This window comes from Bos mutus, chromosome 26 (genome assembly GCF_027580195.1).
Source record: "Bos mutus isolate GX-2022 chromosome 26, NWIPB_WYAK_1.1, whole genome shotgun sequence".
In the NCBI taxonomy this organism is placed as follows: Eukaryota; Metazoa; Chordata; class Mammalia; order Artiodactyla; family Bovidae; genus Bos; species Bos mutus.
The window spans coordinates 17,298,754-17,314,661 of record NC_091642.1 but is presented as its reverse complement, the minus strand read 5'-3'; the positions used below and the strand labels follow the sequence as shown (position 1 = coordinate 17,314,661).

At 46.0% G+C, this 15,908-nt stretch overlaps 1 protein-coding gene across 1 annotated transcript in view; it reads left to right on the top strand.

Annotated features, from left to right (window-relative positions):
- Positions 1–273: 273 nt before the first annotated feature.
- VWA2 (von Willebrand factor A domain containing 2) overlaps positions 274–15,908 on the top strand; it is a 45,687-nt gene continuing 30,052 nt past the window's right edge. The window contains exons 1-5 of the mRNA XM_005900290.3: positions 274–382; positions 1,357–1,418; positions 4,932–5,006; positions 6,471–6,604; positions 13,559–13,668. Coding sequence (XP_005900352.2) covers positions 297–382; positions 1,357–1,418; positions 4,932–5,006; positions 6,471–6,604; positions 13,559–13,668 — 467 coding nt within the window. The 5' untranslated portion in view covers positions 274–296. The remainder of the gene's footprint in view (positions 383–1,356; positions 1,419–4,931; positions 5,007–6,470; positions 6,605–13,558; positions 13,669–15,908) is intronic.

Here is a 15,908-nt window from a genome sequence, read left to right as displayed (position 1 = left end):
CCCCTTCTGAGCCTCAAGGACGCCTTCCCATTCACTTCTGGGGTGTGTATGCTTATTCACTGTGTGTCCTCCTTAGTCTGATACCACAACGTGCCCCCTGAGGGTAGGAATGCAGGCCCAGGGCATGGGGGACGTGGTCAGCACTGTCCAAGAAAGCACCAGCCTCCCCACCGCCCCGCTTCCCGCCCCAGTTATTCATATTTCCTTCAGTTCCAGTGAGGTCTTCACGCACACGAGCTGGGTCATTTTGAACTTTTATGCAAGTCACAAGAATCTGCATTTCCTGGGTGACTTTGATGTTCAAGGCAGCCCTTGCTCTCAGCCTGGTTGGCAAATCCTCTGAATTCAGAATCCAGCTGTGTTTTGTTCCTGCGTCGGCCAGGTATGTTTTCAGTGCCCGGACAGAGGTGGTTGGGGTGCATCAGAAAAGTAACACAATTCATTTTAGCGCAGATTAAGTTAGAGGCACGTGGCTGAGTCACCGAAGATGACCAGGAGACCCCTGCCAGGTGTTCTGGAGAAGTGGTGTCCCTAATGGAGGAGGGGAGGGGCGGTCCCAAGGGCCAAGATCCATGAATGGAATCTTGGGCCCTCTGCCTTGCTATCCATGTTTGTGTATGTATATATATATGTATTTGGCTTTGATGGATCTATGTTGCTTTGTGTGGGCTTTCTCTGGTTGCAGTGAGCAGGGGCTATTCTTCACTGCTGCGGCTCCTCTTGTTTTGGAGACAGGCTCGAGGGTGCGTGGGGTTCAGTAGTTGCACACGGGCTCAGTAGTTGTGGCTTAGTTACCCCGAAGCATGTGGAATCTTCATGGACCAGGGATGGAATCCTTGACCCCTGCATTGGCAGGCAGATTCTTAACCACTGGACCACCGGGGAAGTCCCTATCCATGTTCTTAGATTGCAGGAGCATGGCCCTCATTGAGAATGTTAAAGGAAATTTCAAGAGTGTCAGGTTGAAGTGAGTTTTCTTTGTCCATGGAATTCTCCAGGCAAGAATACTGGAGTGGGTTGCCATTCCTTTCTCCAGGGGATCTTCTTGACCCAGGGATTGAGCCCGGGTCTTCTGCACTACAGGCAGATTCTTTACCGACTGAGCTACCAGGGAAGGGGAAGATGTTAAGGCTGTCCTTTAAAATCAAAGTCATTGGAGTAAAGACTTCCATGGCTTTTTGGGATCTGAGTCTTCTCCAGACTACAGTAGTTATCATGTGAGCAGCAGCCTCTAGGGTCATATCTGTGACCTGGGAAAGGCTGAGCCTTTGTCATCTTGTTTGGGGGTATGACTTGGGGGAGCTCACAGAACTGATTGCTGATCTTTTTTTTTTTTTCCTTGTCCTGACCCTCTAGTCATATCAACATGCCCTCCTTCCTGTTGCTGGAAGCCATCTGCATTGTCCTGTTTGCTGGAGGTGAGTGTTCTCGGTGTGGGGAGAGGTGGGTGAAGTGTTGAGGGGTTTGATGCGCCTCACATCTGGTGGATTTTGACTTCTAAAGGTCTCTTGAGTGCATCCATGTTTCTCCACTCCTGGCCACCTGCCTAGTCTAAGCCCCATCGTCTGGTGCTTGGACAACTGCAGTAGCCTCCTGACTCATCTCCCTGGAGACGAGTGAATCCCTGGATTCACCTGGTCCCCCTCCATCCTGTTCTTCACACATTTCAAAATGCAAATCTGGTCATATCTGGACCCCTTTCCATTCCCATTGCCTACCGGAAACTTCTAAGTGATATTCCACTGCTCTTAAGAGGGCCTGCCTGATCTGACCTTGTGCCACGTGGTATCCCCTCTGGAGCCCCCTCCCTCCTCCTCTTTGTTGCAGCCCACACTCCTTCCAGGCTGGCCCAGCACCCTTGCTCCCTCCCACCCTGGGGTTCTCAATTATGGTGGCCCATCTGCCTATATCACTGACTCACCCAGCACCTCTACCCTGGTAAACTCCTACTCATCCTCCAGAACCCAGCTCAGTTTCTCCTGGATCCCCAGGTCAGATCCCCCTACTAAAACCTCGTGTCCCATTGAGTCTCTCTGTTGTGTTGCACTTAATACAGATATGAGTTCATTCCTGTGTGAATTTAAAAAATGAGTGCTTATCTTCTCCACTGGACATAGGCTGTGTAGTCTTGGCACCTAGCACTGGACTTGGCACCTAATCTATGCTCAAGAAGTAGATTAGTGATTGGATAATGGAGCAAATCAGTTTTCTATTTACTTCCCACGTTGGCCCTCCCACATTCTAGACTCTTTGAAATACAAGATGGTAGAAAGGAATAGGTGTGTTTTGTGGGTTGGCTGATGAGTAAGAATGAGCGGGCTGGGTGGCTGGCTGCCTGAGGCTAGCCCAGGGTCCTCGTGCAGTCTCGGAGGCTCTCTTGCAGTTCCTCCCGGATCTGTGTTTCTGTGAGTAGATGTATCCTCGCTATTCGTTGGCTGCTGTCACTGTCTACTTGTTTTCTGGAACCTCAGGGAGATAGAGGCTGGAAGAAGGACGTGGTTGCCCAGTCCGCCTGTCCTCTCTCTTGAAGCCATGTGTGTGATCAATGTCGCACAGTAGCTTCATGACCGACAGACTGGGATGACATAAGACATGTTTGGGGACATGCGGTCCCTGGGGGCCCAGGCAGAGTAAAGCTTCTGTTTTAACTCACTGTGGAAGCTCACCCTCTGTAGCCTGTCCAGTTCACAGAGCACTGGATCTGACACCCCTTGGTTGTACCAGTGAGACAGGGAAGGCTCAGAGAGGCTAAGTGATTTGCCTGGGACTGCACAGCTTTCAGGAGCAGGACTGGGATGAAAACCCAAAGCCGAGTCTCCCCACCCTGTCCAGGCAGGCGGTCCTCAGAGGTGAAGGCTGACTTGGTTGGGAGAGGAAGCCGCAGTCACATGCTCACTGACTCTCTGTTCCTGGGGGAACGTCTGCAGAGTCCTGAGGTAGTTTCACAGGGGGACCTTGGGATGTCACTGGGTACCCGCTCCCTGGAAGGAGGTCTCACCTGAAGCCTGGCACCTCCCAGGACACCTGAGCACATGATACAGTTATATAAGCTGAGTCACGTCCGTAGTGAGTGGTCCCTGGGCACGGAGCTCCTCCTCCCATCTCCCATCCAGGGGTGATGGCTAGTCAGTCTCCAGCTGGAGAATGTACCAGTAAAACATGTTAAAAGACCTTAGGGATTCCTCAGGGACCTCCCTGGTGGCCCAGACAGTAAAGAATCTGCCTGTTACTCGGGAGACCCTGGTTCAATGCCTTGGTTGGGAAGATTCCCTGGAGAAGGGAATGGCAACTCAGTCCAGTATTCTTGCCATGGACAGAGGAGGCTGATGGGCTAGTCTGTGGGGTCATAAAGAGTCGGACATGATTGAGCTACTGACACGTTAAGGATTCCTCGACTCCTGGACTTTTTGTCAGTGATTCATGGGCTCATTCAGGAAAGCTTGGTGCTTTGCTGCTTTGACTTCAGGGTCAAAGGAGGTGCGAATTTTTTATTCATTTGGCCAAATTGTGTGCAGAAAGCTGGGCTGGGCTCTGTGGAGACAGGTGAAGGCATTTCTGCCCCATGAATGAACTCCAGCGGGTACTGCCAATTAGAGGCGCCCCTCTCCCTGGAACCTGACCTCATCTTTTGGTGTCCTCTTCCTCGTCACCGTCCTGGCAGCGGCAAATCCCCCTGAGCCCAACTTCCCTGTGTTATGTGATTCCTACCACACCCCCACCTCCATCCCAGCCTGACGCCATCTCCTTACCTCTTTCCCCAGCAGCCTCCCGCCACCTCATATTCCTTCCTCTGCCCCTGGCCTGGCCTGGCCTGTTCCTAGCTTCTGCACACCCTCACTTGGTGCCTTCTGTGCTTATCCACAGGACATGGACTTTATAAGCATCTGCATGTCTGCTTTGTCTGACAGTGACCATGCATGTTTGGCTTTTCAAATAACCCCTCCAAGTGGCACCTCATTGTCTTCAGGACTTTCATAGTGGTTGGCTTGCTGTTCAGCACCTGGCATGCTACCTGCCCTCAGAGTTTATTTTGTAAAATTGTTATTGACTGCTCATATGCCATTACTACAATTTTATTGGGTATCACATAGAAGAAAAAGATGTATCCACAAACTTCCTGCCCCAAACTTTTTAGCCCTTGTTCATGTTAATTGCACTGAATGATTGTATCAGTGTTACTCTGAGTCCTGTCTCTATGGGTATTTGTCATCGCCATCATTCTGAAACAAATAATGTTGAAGGAGATGTCTTGGTGGCACATTTTCCCTTCCCTAAAATTGTTTTTCCTTTGGATCGATTCCCAGGTGTGATGCTATGTAGCCTAACCCCTTTTATGACTCCTAATTCATTTGGCTAAATTGTTCTCCAAAAAGATTGTGCCAATTAACTGTGCCACCATTGGAAAAGGTTTTCCTGACATAATCTTTCCAGTTACATTTACATTTAAACTTTGATCATCTAAATTTCACATTTAAAAGGGTAGCCCGTGGTTTGAGTTAAAGCACTTTGTCGCCTATTTGAAAATTTTCCCTTGTGCTTTTCTAGGAATTCTCTTCCTTCTGTGAATTGTCTGTTCATGTTCAAGGTTAATTTTTATGGCAAGATGCTGCACCCCAGAGGGGCACCCAGTTCTTATGCCTAACCAGGGGCAAAACTCATTAGAATCAAGGCTCTCTATAGCCTCTGGGTAGATAATTTTACTCTTCACAATACCCAAATTTAAATGCAAAGGTACCTGGTAAATTTGGAGTAGTTTATTTGGAGGGCACTATTTATGTTATCCATCTGGTAATTTTTAAGATACAGTATCATTAAGCTCTTCCACCTTCCTGTTTTCTCTATTGTCGCCTGTTCATTCTGGTCACGTAACGTGGAGTCCAGGACTCCTCCCCTTTCTGCCTTGTAATGTGTGCTTCTGTTTCTTCTCCTAGTGCCTCCTTCCCTCCCTCTTCAGGAAGTCCATGTGAGCAAGGAGATTATTGGGAAGATTTCAGTCGCCAGCAAAAGTAAGCCCATGTTTTTCTCGACCCTCCAAACTCTCCCACTTCGGCCTCTATGTGATGGACCCAAGGGAAATCTTTTGGCTTCAGACATTTTCTTTCCCAGCCCTGTCTTCTTTCACACTGTGGCCAGAGTCATTTTCCCTGAACAGAGGCCTGACGAAGTTCCTCTCCTGGGTGAAAAACCTGGGAAGATCCCTGTTGCTGAATTTCTTGGCCCTTGCTTCAAGGTTCTCCTGTTGTATGATCACCGCCTACCCAGCCAGCCTCATCGGCTGCTGTATTTCTTCCTCTTTCTCTCTGCTTGGCATTCCTCCACGTGCTCAAGCCCTGCCCTCCCGCTTGCAGGGACTCTCTGGTCACCTTCCCTCCCTCTCTGGTGAAATCCCCCTTGCTTGTTGCTACTGGGTGACACCTTCTCACTGGTTCTTCTCTGACTTCCACTCTCATTTTCATGGTGAGGTGACAAGGTGTGGACTCTGACACCCTGGGTTGGACTTCCTGGCTCCACCACTTCCTGGTGCTTTGACCTCAGGAAAGTTCCCTGAATTGCCCTGTACCCTGCTCTCTTTATCTTGCCAATGGGAATACAAATTGTAAATCTATTTAGGGGTGGTGGTGAGGGGGCTAGGAAGCTGATAGCTAAAAGGTACAGAGTTTCCTTTTGAGGAGATGAAAGATGTTCTAAAATTGACTATGATGGTAGAATATCTCTTTGAATATACCCAAAGCCATTGATGAGATTGTTGGATGCCATCTTCGACTCAATGGACTTGAGTTTGAGCAAACTCTGGGAGATAGTGGAGGACAGGGAAGCCTGGCATGCTGCAGTCCATGGGGTCACAAAGAGTCAGACACAATTGAGCAACTGAGCAACACAAAAAAACCACTGAGTGTATACTTCAAACATTGACTTATATGTGAATGACATCTCAAGATAACTGTGAAAAAATTAAAAAATTATAATCTATCTCAAGGTGGTTATGAGAATTAAATAAATTAGTGCATTTAAAGTGTTTAAAGCAAAGTACCCGGCCTATAGGAAAGATTTGTTCAGTGCTTGTGATTACTTTGGCTCTTGGGTAATGCATCCTTATGTACCAGGGTGCCTGACTGTGTCCCAGGCTAGATTGTGAACCCTGAGGGCAGGATCCAGGGCTCTTGGGTATCCCTCCATGGCTCCAGTAGCCCCTCCTCTCAGATGGCTTAGTTAGTGTTGTTGAATTAGACTCTCATTATCACACAGACTTTCATCAGTGTTGTGCCCATGGTAGGTCCATGCTCCCCGCTGCAGGGGAGCATTGCCTGTGGCCCAGAATCATCTCCAGTGTTATTTCCCCCACTGTACTAAGAGGAGCTTGACCCACTGCAAGATTGTTTCCGCCTCCACTCTGCTCTGGGAGGAAGATCTTCTCAGGACCAGACCACAGGGAAGCTGGCTGTCTCTCATGTTGCCCCACTCTCCCCTAGTGATGTGGTGCTCGGCCGCAGTGGACGTCCTGTTTCTGATGGATGGCTCTCATAGTGTCGGGAAAGGGAGCTTTGAAAGGTCCAAGCACTTCGCCATCACAGTCTGTGATGCTCTGGACATCAACCCTAGGAAGGTGAGTTTAAGTCCCATTGTCTTTGTATTAGGTTGTCTGGCTGCAAGTGACAGAAAGCCCATTTTAAGTGGAAGAGGGCATTTATTGGCTTGTGGAACCAGGAAGATCAAGGGGATGAATCCTGGTTCCTGGCACAATGGAATCCCAGGCCTCAATTGCTCTTTTTCTCCTCCTCTCCATTTTGCTTTCCTCATTTGGGTTCCCCCTGAGGCAGGTTCTCCTTACTCAGCAGAGTTGCTCTACACAGTCCTTCAAGCTATTTATCCCCAGAAAAAGAAAGTGGACCTCTTTCCCTGTAGAGCTGGCAGAAGTCCTCAGGAGGGCTCTGATTGGGCAGATGTAGGTCACATGACAATCCCTTTACCAATCACAGAAGTCAGAGGGAAGAGCGTGTCTGGCCATTCCTGAGTCACGTGCTTATGCTCCTTTTTGGGGTGGGGATGAACAGTGGGACTTCCTGCTAGAAAGAGAGGTTGTGCTCGCAGAACTGCGGGAAAGGAAAGCATGCTGCAGACAAAAACTACAACTATTTCTGAAGACTAGGAGAAGGCAATGGCATCCCACTCCAGTACTCTTGCCTGGAGAATCCCATGGATGGAGGAGCCTGGTAGGCTGCAGTCATGGGGTTGTGAAGAGTTGGACACGACTGAGCGACTTCCCTTTCACTTTTCACTTTCATGCATTGGAGAAGGAAATGGCAACCCACTCCAGTGTTCTTGCCTGGAGAATCCCAGGGACAGGGGAGCCTGGCGGGCTGCCGTCTATGGGGTCGCACTTGGACACGACTGAAACAACTTAGCAGCAGCAGGGTCTTAATACAAATCAGCTCCTACCCTCTGTGTTCGCTTGAAGGGAGCAGCTCCTGCCTGGTGAATCCAGCCAGTATCTTCATTTCTTGTTCTTCCTGGTTCCAGATAGCAAGTCTTAAATGTCAGCAGACTGTGCTAGCTGTGGCTTTTGTTGCTAAAAAATGGCATTTGGGAATAAGTCAACAGAAAAATGGACAATAAACACAGACAGTTCCCAGGAAATGAAACACAGATGGCCCTCTGACATAGGAAAAGATGCCCAACCTCAATCAATGAAATAGCAAATCTCTGACTGATACACTATTTTCTATTTAACTGGATTACCAAAAATCTAAAGTTTGGTTTCATGCTTCATTGGCAAGCCTGTAGGAAACTGGTGTTCTCTTGCTGATGGGAATGTGCAGCCTCATTATGGAAGAATGTCCAACAGTGTCCATCCAAATGACAAAGGCTGGGACCCTTTGGCTCAGTAATTTATCCTATAGATACTCCTACAGGTGCAAAATAATTCACACTCAAAGTTATTCATTGCAGTGTTGTTTGTAATTGTAAAAGATTTCAGGCAACCCAAAAGGCCTGCTCACAGGGATAAATCCTTTATGGTGTCTTCATATAATGAATCACAGGGCAACTGTCAAAAGTGAATAAGAAAAGTCTTTGATGTGGAAAACACCAACACAAATAGAATATAAAAGTAAGGCGCAGATGGTACATATATGTTACTCTTTATGAAAAACGGAGATGAAAAGAGCCTGTATTTGTATTTGTTTATATGTGCATGAAGAAACTCTGGGGGCGTTTGTAAGAGGCAAAGAGCAGTGGTTTCCCATTGAGGGAGGGAGTGGGAACTGTGCAGATGGGGCACAAGTCCAGGGGGAGGCCCATCGATATAAATGTCTTTATACTTTTGAACCATGTGAACTGACTCAAAAATCAAGTAAAAATTTAAGAAGGGCATTTTGGTTTGGAAAGCTGTAATTACGTGAATGAGAGACTAGTCACATACAGGTGGAGGAAGGAAGTGGTTTTTCAAGATGATATTCCTGGGTTAATCCTAGAAAAACCTCTAGGACTTAGGAGCAAAAGGGGCTTTTAATGAGAGCCAGATTTCTTCCAGAAATGACATGTCATTTGTGAGGAGTGAGCACATTATCTTGGGCTTCAGGCCATCTTGCATGGTTGTAGCTGACATCATTCTGTCTAGATACCGATAGCCGGAAGTTCCAACTATAAAGTCAACCCACTGTGGACTCTCAGAGGGTCAAGGCCAAAGGCTGCTGAATCTCTGCCCTCCTCCTCAAGGGACCCTGCTTTTTAAAGGAAGTGATTCCTTGGGAGAGTTTTGCTAGTTTTTTTATGGAGGAAGAGCCATAAAGATCAAACACTGTTGACCTTGAAATGGATGTAGTATGTCCTGAAATGGGTGGTCTGGAGATCCCAGTAGATGACAAGTTGGAAGAGAAGAACTTCACGGATTATTAGAGAATGTTTTATAGATGAAGATTCAGACTCAGAGAGGCTAAGTGACTGCTTAGGGTCACACAGCACTCTTAGAGCTCTCAGCATGGAAGAACTGGGGGCTGCTGAGTCTCAGCCCAGGACTTCACATTCTGCTCTTACAGTCACATAGGCCGTGGACAGCTGGTGACATGTGGGGTGTGTGTGTGTCTCTTTACATAGAAGCGGTGGGTGCTGATGGAATCAGCATCCTCAAAGAGAGCGTAAGGAAACTGTGACCAAAAAAAACAGTATGGGCAGTACTGCTGGGAGTGACTCTCCCAACCCACAGGTGCCCAGAATTCAGGGAAGGCATCTGGTCCCATCACTTCATGGCAAATAGATGGGGAAACAGTGGAAACAGTGTCAGACTTTACTTTTTGGGGCTCCAAAATCACTGCAGATGGTGATTGCAGCCATGAAATTAAAAGACGCTTACTCCTTGGAAGGAAAGTTATGACCAACCTAGATAGCATATTCAAAAGCAGAGACATTACTTTGCCAACAAAGGTCCATCTAGTCAAGGCTATGGTTTTTCCATTGGTCATGTATGGATGTGAGAGTTGGACTGTGAAGAAAGCTGAGCGCCGAAGAATTGATGCTTTTGAACTGTGGTGTTGGAGAAGACTCTTGAGAGTCCCTTGGACTGCAAGGAGATCCAACCAGTCCATTCTGAAGGAAATCAGCCCTGGGATTTCTTTGGAAGGAATGATGCCAAAGCTGAAACTCCAGTACTTTGGCCACCTCATGCGAAGAGTTGACTCATTGGAAAAGACTCTGATGCTGGGAGGGATTGGAGGCAGGAGGAGAAGGGGACAACAGAGGATGAGATGGCTGGATGGCATCACCGATTCAATGGATGTGAGCTTGAGTGAACTCCGGGAGTTGGTGATGACAGGGAGGCTGGCGTGCTGCAATTCATGGGGTCGCAGAGTCGGACATGACTGAGTGACTGAACTGAACTGAATGTTGCCAAACCACATTTAGAATATGGCATTTTTAAGGTGGTAGAGAAGTCGCTAAGTAGTGTCGCTCTTTGCGACCCCATTTATTGAAGCCCGCCAGGCGCCTCTGTCCATGGGATTTCCCAGGCAAGAATCCTGGAGTGGGTTGCTATTTCCTCCTCTAGGGGATCTTTCCTACCCAGGGATCAAACCCACATTTCTTGTATTGCAGGCAGATTCTTTACTACTGAGCCACCAGGGAAGACCTAATTTTTTTTTTTTTAAGGTTAGATATTGGCGAACTAGACAGTGCCCACAAGGAGACAGGATAGCAAGAGGCCTGGACACTTTCACATGAGTTAACCTGACTGTTACTTTCACTGGAAGGAGGGTGCCACGTGCCTCTGTTTTATTAACAGGACAGAGTCTGGGTATTGAGGGAGCTGTATTTGGGTTTGATATGAGAAGACTTTCTCATAGCCAAGACTTGTTGAGCTAAGGAGTTGGTGTCTTTTTCGCAAGCAAATGAGCACCTCCACCTCCAAGCTGCTCAGACTTGCTGGAATTGCTAGTTGAAGAAAGATTTTTGCATTAGGGTGATTTCAGATGCTTCAGTCTGACCTGTGGCTTCAGGTTTGTTATGTTTGCAGCTGCGTTTTAGGTGTCATCGTCTTGTTATTGGGCTTCCCATGTGGCACTAGTGGTAAAGAACTCGCCTGCCAGTGCAGGAGACTTAAGAGACACAGGTTTGGTCCTGGGGTAGGAAGATCCCCTGGAGGAGAGCATGGCAGCCCACTCCAGTATTCTTGCCTGGAGAATCCCACGGACAGAGGAACCTGGTGGGCTAGAGTCCATGGGGCCACAATCGGATACTACTGAAGTGACTTAGCACAGCATGGCATGTCTTGTTATCTCCATGTACTGAATACAAGGAATTTGACTTGCACTTTATTTTACTTTCTGGGAAGAATTTTCAAGTAGCTATCAATTAAAGCTTTTTATGGAGGCTCTGTTTTGAGGTGGATTTAAGGTGTTTGAAGTCTCCTCTCAACACTTAGGCTGAGAAGTTCACTTCCTGGCTCTAATATAACGACTGCAGCAGTGATTACAGTGTGGTGAGAAATCGGGGCGGGCTTGCTTCTGAGCATACAGTAAACTGAAGATAAAAGGTAGCTATTTTGCTCCCAAACCGCCAATTAAATTAAATGCCTTGACTACTGACTCAAGCTGTTTCTATCTTGTTTTGAAGTTGGTTCCTTCCTGTTTAAGTAAATACACCCAGCTGTTGGTCTCAAGGGAGTCTTTTCTTTTTTTTAACCAATTCATTCACATGGTTCAAAACAAAGACATTGAATGAAAAGTATCCCTCCCAGTCCTGTATTTTCTATTTGCCCAGTCCTCCCTACCCCCACCCTGCTGTCTTAAACATCCTTACAGAATTGCTTCATGCAGATAGAAGCACTGTGAATATATATTCTAATTTTTGCCATTTTCACACAAAGGGTAGCATGCTTACACAGTTTTATCTCTCACTTCTTTCTCCTCACATTATCTTGGAAGTCTTTCCTATCTAGGTAGATAGGTAATATAGGTATTAATATAGGCATATATCATTTTTATGTGTTTCCCAGATGGCTCTGTGGTAAGGAATCCACCTGCTAATGCAGGAGATGTGGGTTTGATCCCTGGGTAGGAAAGATCCCCTGGAGGAGGAAATGGCAACCCACTCCAGTATTCTTGCCTGGGAAACCCCATGGACAGAGGAGCCTGGCGGACTACAGTCCATAAGAGTTGCAAAGAGTTGGCCACAAGTGAGTGAGCATGCACGAGCATGCATTTTTATAGCTGGTTAATGTTCCATCGCAAGAATTTACCAAGGTTTAGTTAACCAGTATTTGTGTGTTAGTTGCTCAGTTATGTCTGTATTTCCTCTTCTGTGATCTCGGTTCATATTCTTGGCCTATTTTTCTGTCAGATTGTTGATCTTTCACATATCAGCTCCTAGACACTCTTTATATATTGGTGAAAGTAACTTTTTGTCTCTGACATAAGTAGCAAATAACTTTTCATTTGTCTTCATTTTTTGGTTGCATTATGACATTTTTTTGCCCTGTAGACGTTTTCTTCATAGAGTCAGATTTCTCATTTTTTTTCCTTTACAACTTATGGACTGCAACTCATAGTGATGTCTTTGTTACTTTGCAATTACAGAGGAATTCTCCCAAGTTTTCTTCTAGAACTTTTATGGTTACACTTTTGACACTTAACTTGTGAATCCATTTGCAAGCTTTCCTCTATTCTTTTGCAGATGGCTGTCCCGTTGTCCCAATATATCTTACTGATGGCACCATCTTTTCCCGTTGGTTTGAGATGCCCTAACGGTTTATCACATGCTAAATGCGAGAGAAAAAGGGTCGCTTCTCAGAAACTCCTTCCTGAGGTTCTCTACTACTCTGCTTTCCTGTGTCCATCCCACATGCCCACCCAAGACTTGTCTAACCCTAACCCAAGACTTGTATTTCTTCCTGCTTAAGATGCCCAGCAGCTCCTCCTCAGAACTTCCGGTGGGAAGAAAGTTGATGGGCTGTGCTCCCTGCAAGCAGATGCAGCTGGCCAAGTGCTTTGATCGCCTCCCAAGCACCAGGCCTGATAAAGGGTCAGCAGTGAAGGAATTCACATAGCAAGAAAAAGTCAGCATCATTGTTTAAATATGAATCATTTGGCCCATCTGCAGTCTTGGCCAGAATTCACTGTGAGATGAGTAACTGAAAATGTAGTTTCTCCAGGACTTGAGAGAGCCAGCGACTAGGTGCAGGGGTTACGCCCTCAAGAGGAAACTTACGTGTTTAAACCCTTCTCTGCTTGACACACTAATCGTAAGAGTCCAGAGAATGACTTTACTCAGTTTCCCTTCTCCTATTTTGCAAGGCGTTGGATTTTCTCCCGTGGCCTTCTGAATGAGGATGCAGAATCAGGAATCGCCGATGGCTCTCGCTTCCTCTGCTACAGAGGAACTTCAGCTCCAGTAGTGCTTGTCTCACATTAGGGAGTTGCTTGGCCCCCAGTCTTACTCTGGCTTGGAGATCTGACCTTCCCCTAGTTTAGCAGGAGGCAGCTTGGAAGGATGGGTGTGTGGTGGCTGTGATTAGTGATGGGCCACCAGTTGATGGTGGCTGTGATTAACTTCTGGTTGGGCGTTTTGCTGGAAGCCTGTGCTGGCTGCTGAGGAGACAGTCTATATATAGGCTTGATGAAGATCACAGGCACCAAGTCCAATGGCCATGTTCTTTTCTTTCTAGCCCTGGGCCAGGTCTGTATCCTCTAGTTTCTCCGGCAGTAATTATGGGTATGAATAGCGCCTCTGTGGAGTAAATGAAATGTGTTGAGAAGGCTTAAAAGAGTGCCTACACCTGGACTTAGTGTGAGCAGAGACCGTGAAGTGCTCACAACTCCACCCAGAGAGCTGTCAAAATGAGGGTCGAATTCGTGGTGGTCCGTGCAGAGCACAGGCTCGTTTGACTGTTTCCTTCCAAATTCTCCTCCCCGTCTTTGGAACTTCCTTTCGGGGAGATCACAGAAATACCAGCACTGGTATTTGCAAGTGGGCAGGAGGCAGGGTCGTTAACCTTTCTCGTCCCTTCTCTCAGGGATGTTTGTGACTTGACCCCGCTCTCAGCCCCTGGGCCCTCTGTCTCCCACTGCAGGTCAGGGTGGGAGCCGTCCAGTTCAGTTCCGTCCCTCGTCTGGAATTCCCCTTGGATGCGTTTTCAACCCAACAGGGAGTGAAGGGAAAAATCAAGAGGATGGTTTTCAAGTAAGTACAATCAGATACTGCTGCAATTAGAGCAATGCTAGCTGCTCTCAGAATTGCCTTTGAAGAGTTGCATCTGCTCTTGACCCCACAGAGGGAGAGAGGGCTGTGGTCCGGCTTCCAGAAGCCCAGGGGTGCACGACGGGTAATAAGAATTCCCTGCTCAAAGCTGCCCCTTATTACATACTGTCTAAGGTGGGAACTTAAATGCAAGAAAAAAAAAATGCAAGAAAAAAAAAAAAAACTTAAATGTAAGAAAAAAAAAAAAGGGAAGTATTTGCTTCTGTTGTGTGTGGTTGTCAGCTGGGGAAAGGTCTAGTGAGGGTGGGGACAGATTAAGAGCTGGTGGTGGGAAGAATCCTGGGTCCTTCTCCTGGTTCTCTCCCTGGTGAGACAGGATGACTCACCACACTTCTAGGAGCCTCATTTTTGTGACCTAAAAAGAGCTAGCACTCCTCTGTTACTGAAAGCACTTTAAGAATGATGACCCGCTCTTTATGTGCTCATACATATTCTATGAATATATATATATGTGGTGGGTCACAGGCTTCCCAGATGGTGCCAGTGGTAAAGAACCTGCCTATCAATGCAGGAGACATGAGAGATGAAAGTTCGATCCCTGGGTTGGGAAGATACCCTAGAGGAAAGCATGGAAACCCACTCCAGTATTCGATCCCTGGACAATGCCCTGGACAGAGGAGCCTGGTGGACTGCAGTCCATAGGGTTGCAAAGAGTTGGACATGACTGAAGTGACTTAGCACACATGCACACGAGGTGGGTCATGATTTTAGCCACATTACAAGTCAGCTGATGTGTGTATATGTACATACATATATGTATATATTTTATGTATATTTTTATGTATACATAAATATGTATATTTTATGTATGTGGATTATACATATATGGCTATATGGATATAAACGTGTGTTATACACACCCACATACATATGCATACACATATTCAATGTTCTTCATAAGCCCTCACAGAAGAATGCCTTTATTGGCCACTTGCTACTTGGATCTCTGAATCTTCTTTGGTCTCTGCTGCCCTCGCCCTAGTGTCTACTGAAATCTTGTTCAAGTCCATAGTCCCAGCCAGGTACACCTGTCACCTCCACTTGCAAAGGCCCTGAGCTCTGAGGTCCGTTCATCAGTCTCAGGCCTGTAAGTCCCCAGTGTTCTCAATAAGCCAGGATCCCCACACTGGGAACAGAAAGACCTCTGGGGATCCTACAGGTCCCAGAGACCTCCAGTGACTCTTATAAATTTATTTTATATTGGACTATAGTTGATTTGCAATGTCATGTTAGTTTCAGGTATACAGCAAAGTGATTCAATTATACATATATCTATTCTTTTTCAGATTCTGTTCTCATTTAAGTTATTATAGAATACTGAGCAGAGTTCCCTCTGCTATACAGTAGGTCTTTGTTGATTATATATTTTAAATACTTTGTTATTATATATTTTAAATTTCTTCAGAGAAATGCCCCTTTAGGTCTTCTGCCCATTTTTTATATTGGATTTTTTTTTCTTTGCGCTGCATGAGCTTTTTATAAATTTTGGTAATTAACGCCTTGTTTGTTGCATTGTTTGCAAATATTTGCTCCCATTCTATGAGTTGTCTTTTCGTTTTCTTTGTGGTTTCCTTTGCTATGGAAAAGCTTTAGAGTTTAATTAGGTCCCATTTGTTTATATTTGTTTTATGTGGGTCAAAAAAGATATTGCTGCTATTTATACCAAAGAGTGTTCTGCCTATGTTTTCCTCTTAAGAGTTTTATAGTATTCAGTGTTACATTTAGGTCTTTTTGACCATTTTGAGTTTATTTTTGTGTACAGTGTTAGAGAATGTTCTAATTTCATGTAGCTTTCATGAAATTTTCATGTAGCTTCATGTACATGTAATTTCTTTTACATGTAGCTGTCCAGTTTTCTCAGCACCATTTATTGAAAAGACTGTCTCTTCTCCATTGTATAGTCTTTCCTCCTTTGACATAAGTAAATTGACCATAGATTTATTTCTGGGCTTTCTATTCTGTTCCATTGATCTATATTTCTGTTTTTGTGCCAGCACCATACTCTTTTGATTACTGTAGCTTTGTAGTATAGTCTGAAGTCAGGGAGCCTGACTCCTCTAGTGTCATTTTTCTTCCTCAAGATTGTTTTGGCTATTTGGGGTCTTTTGTGTCTCCATTCAAATTTTTTGTTGTTCTGGTTCTGTAAAAAATGCCAAAAGTAA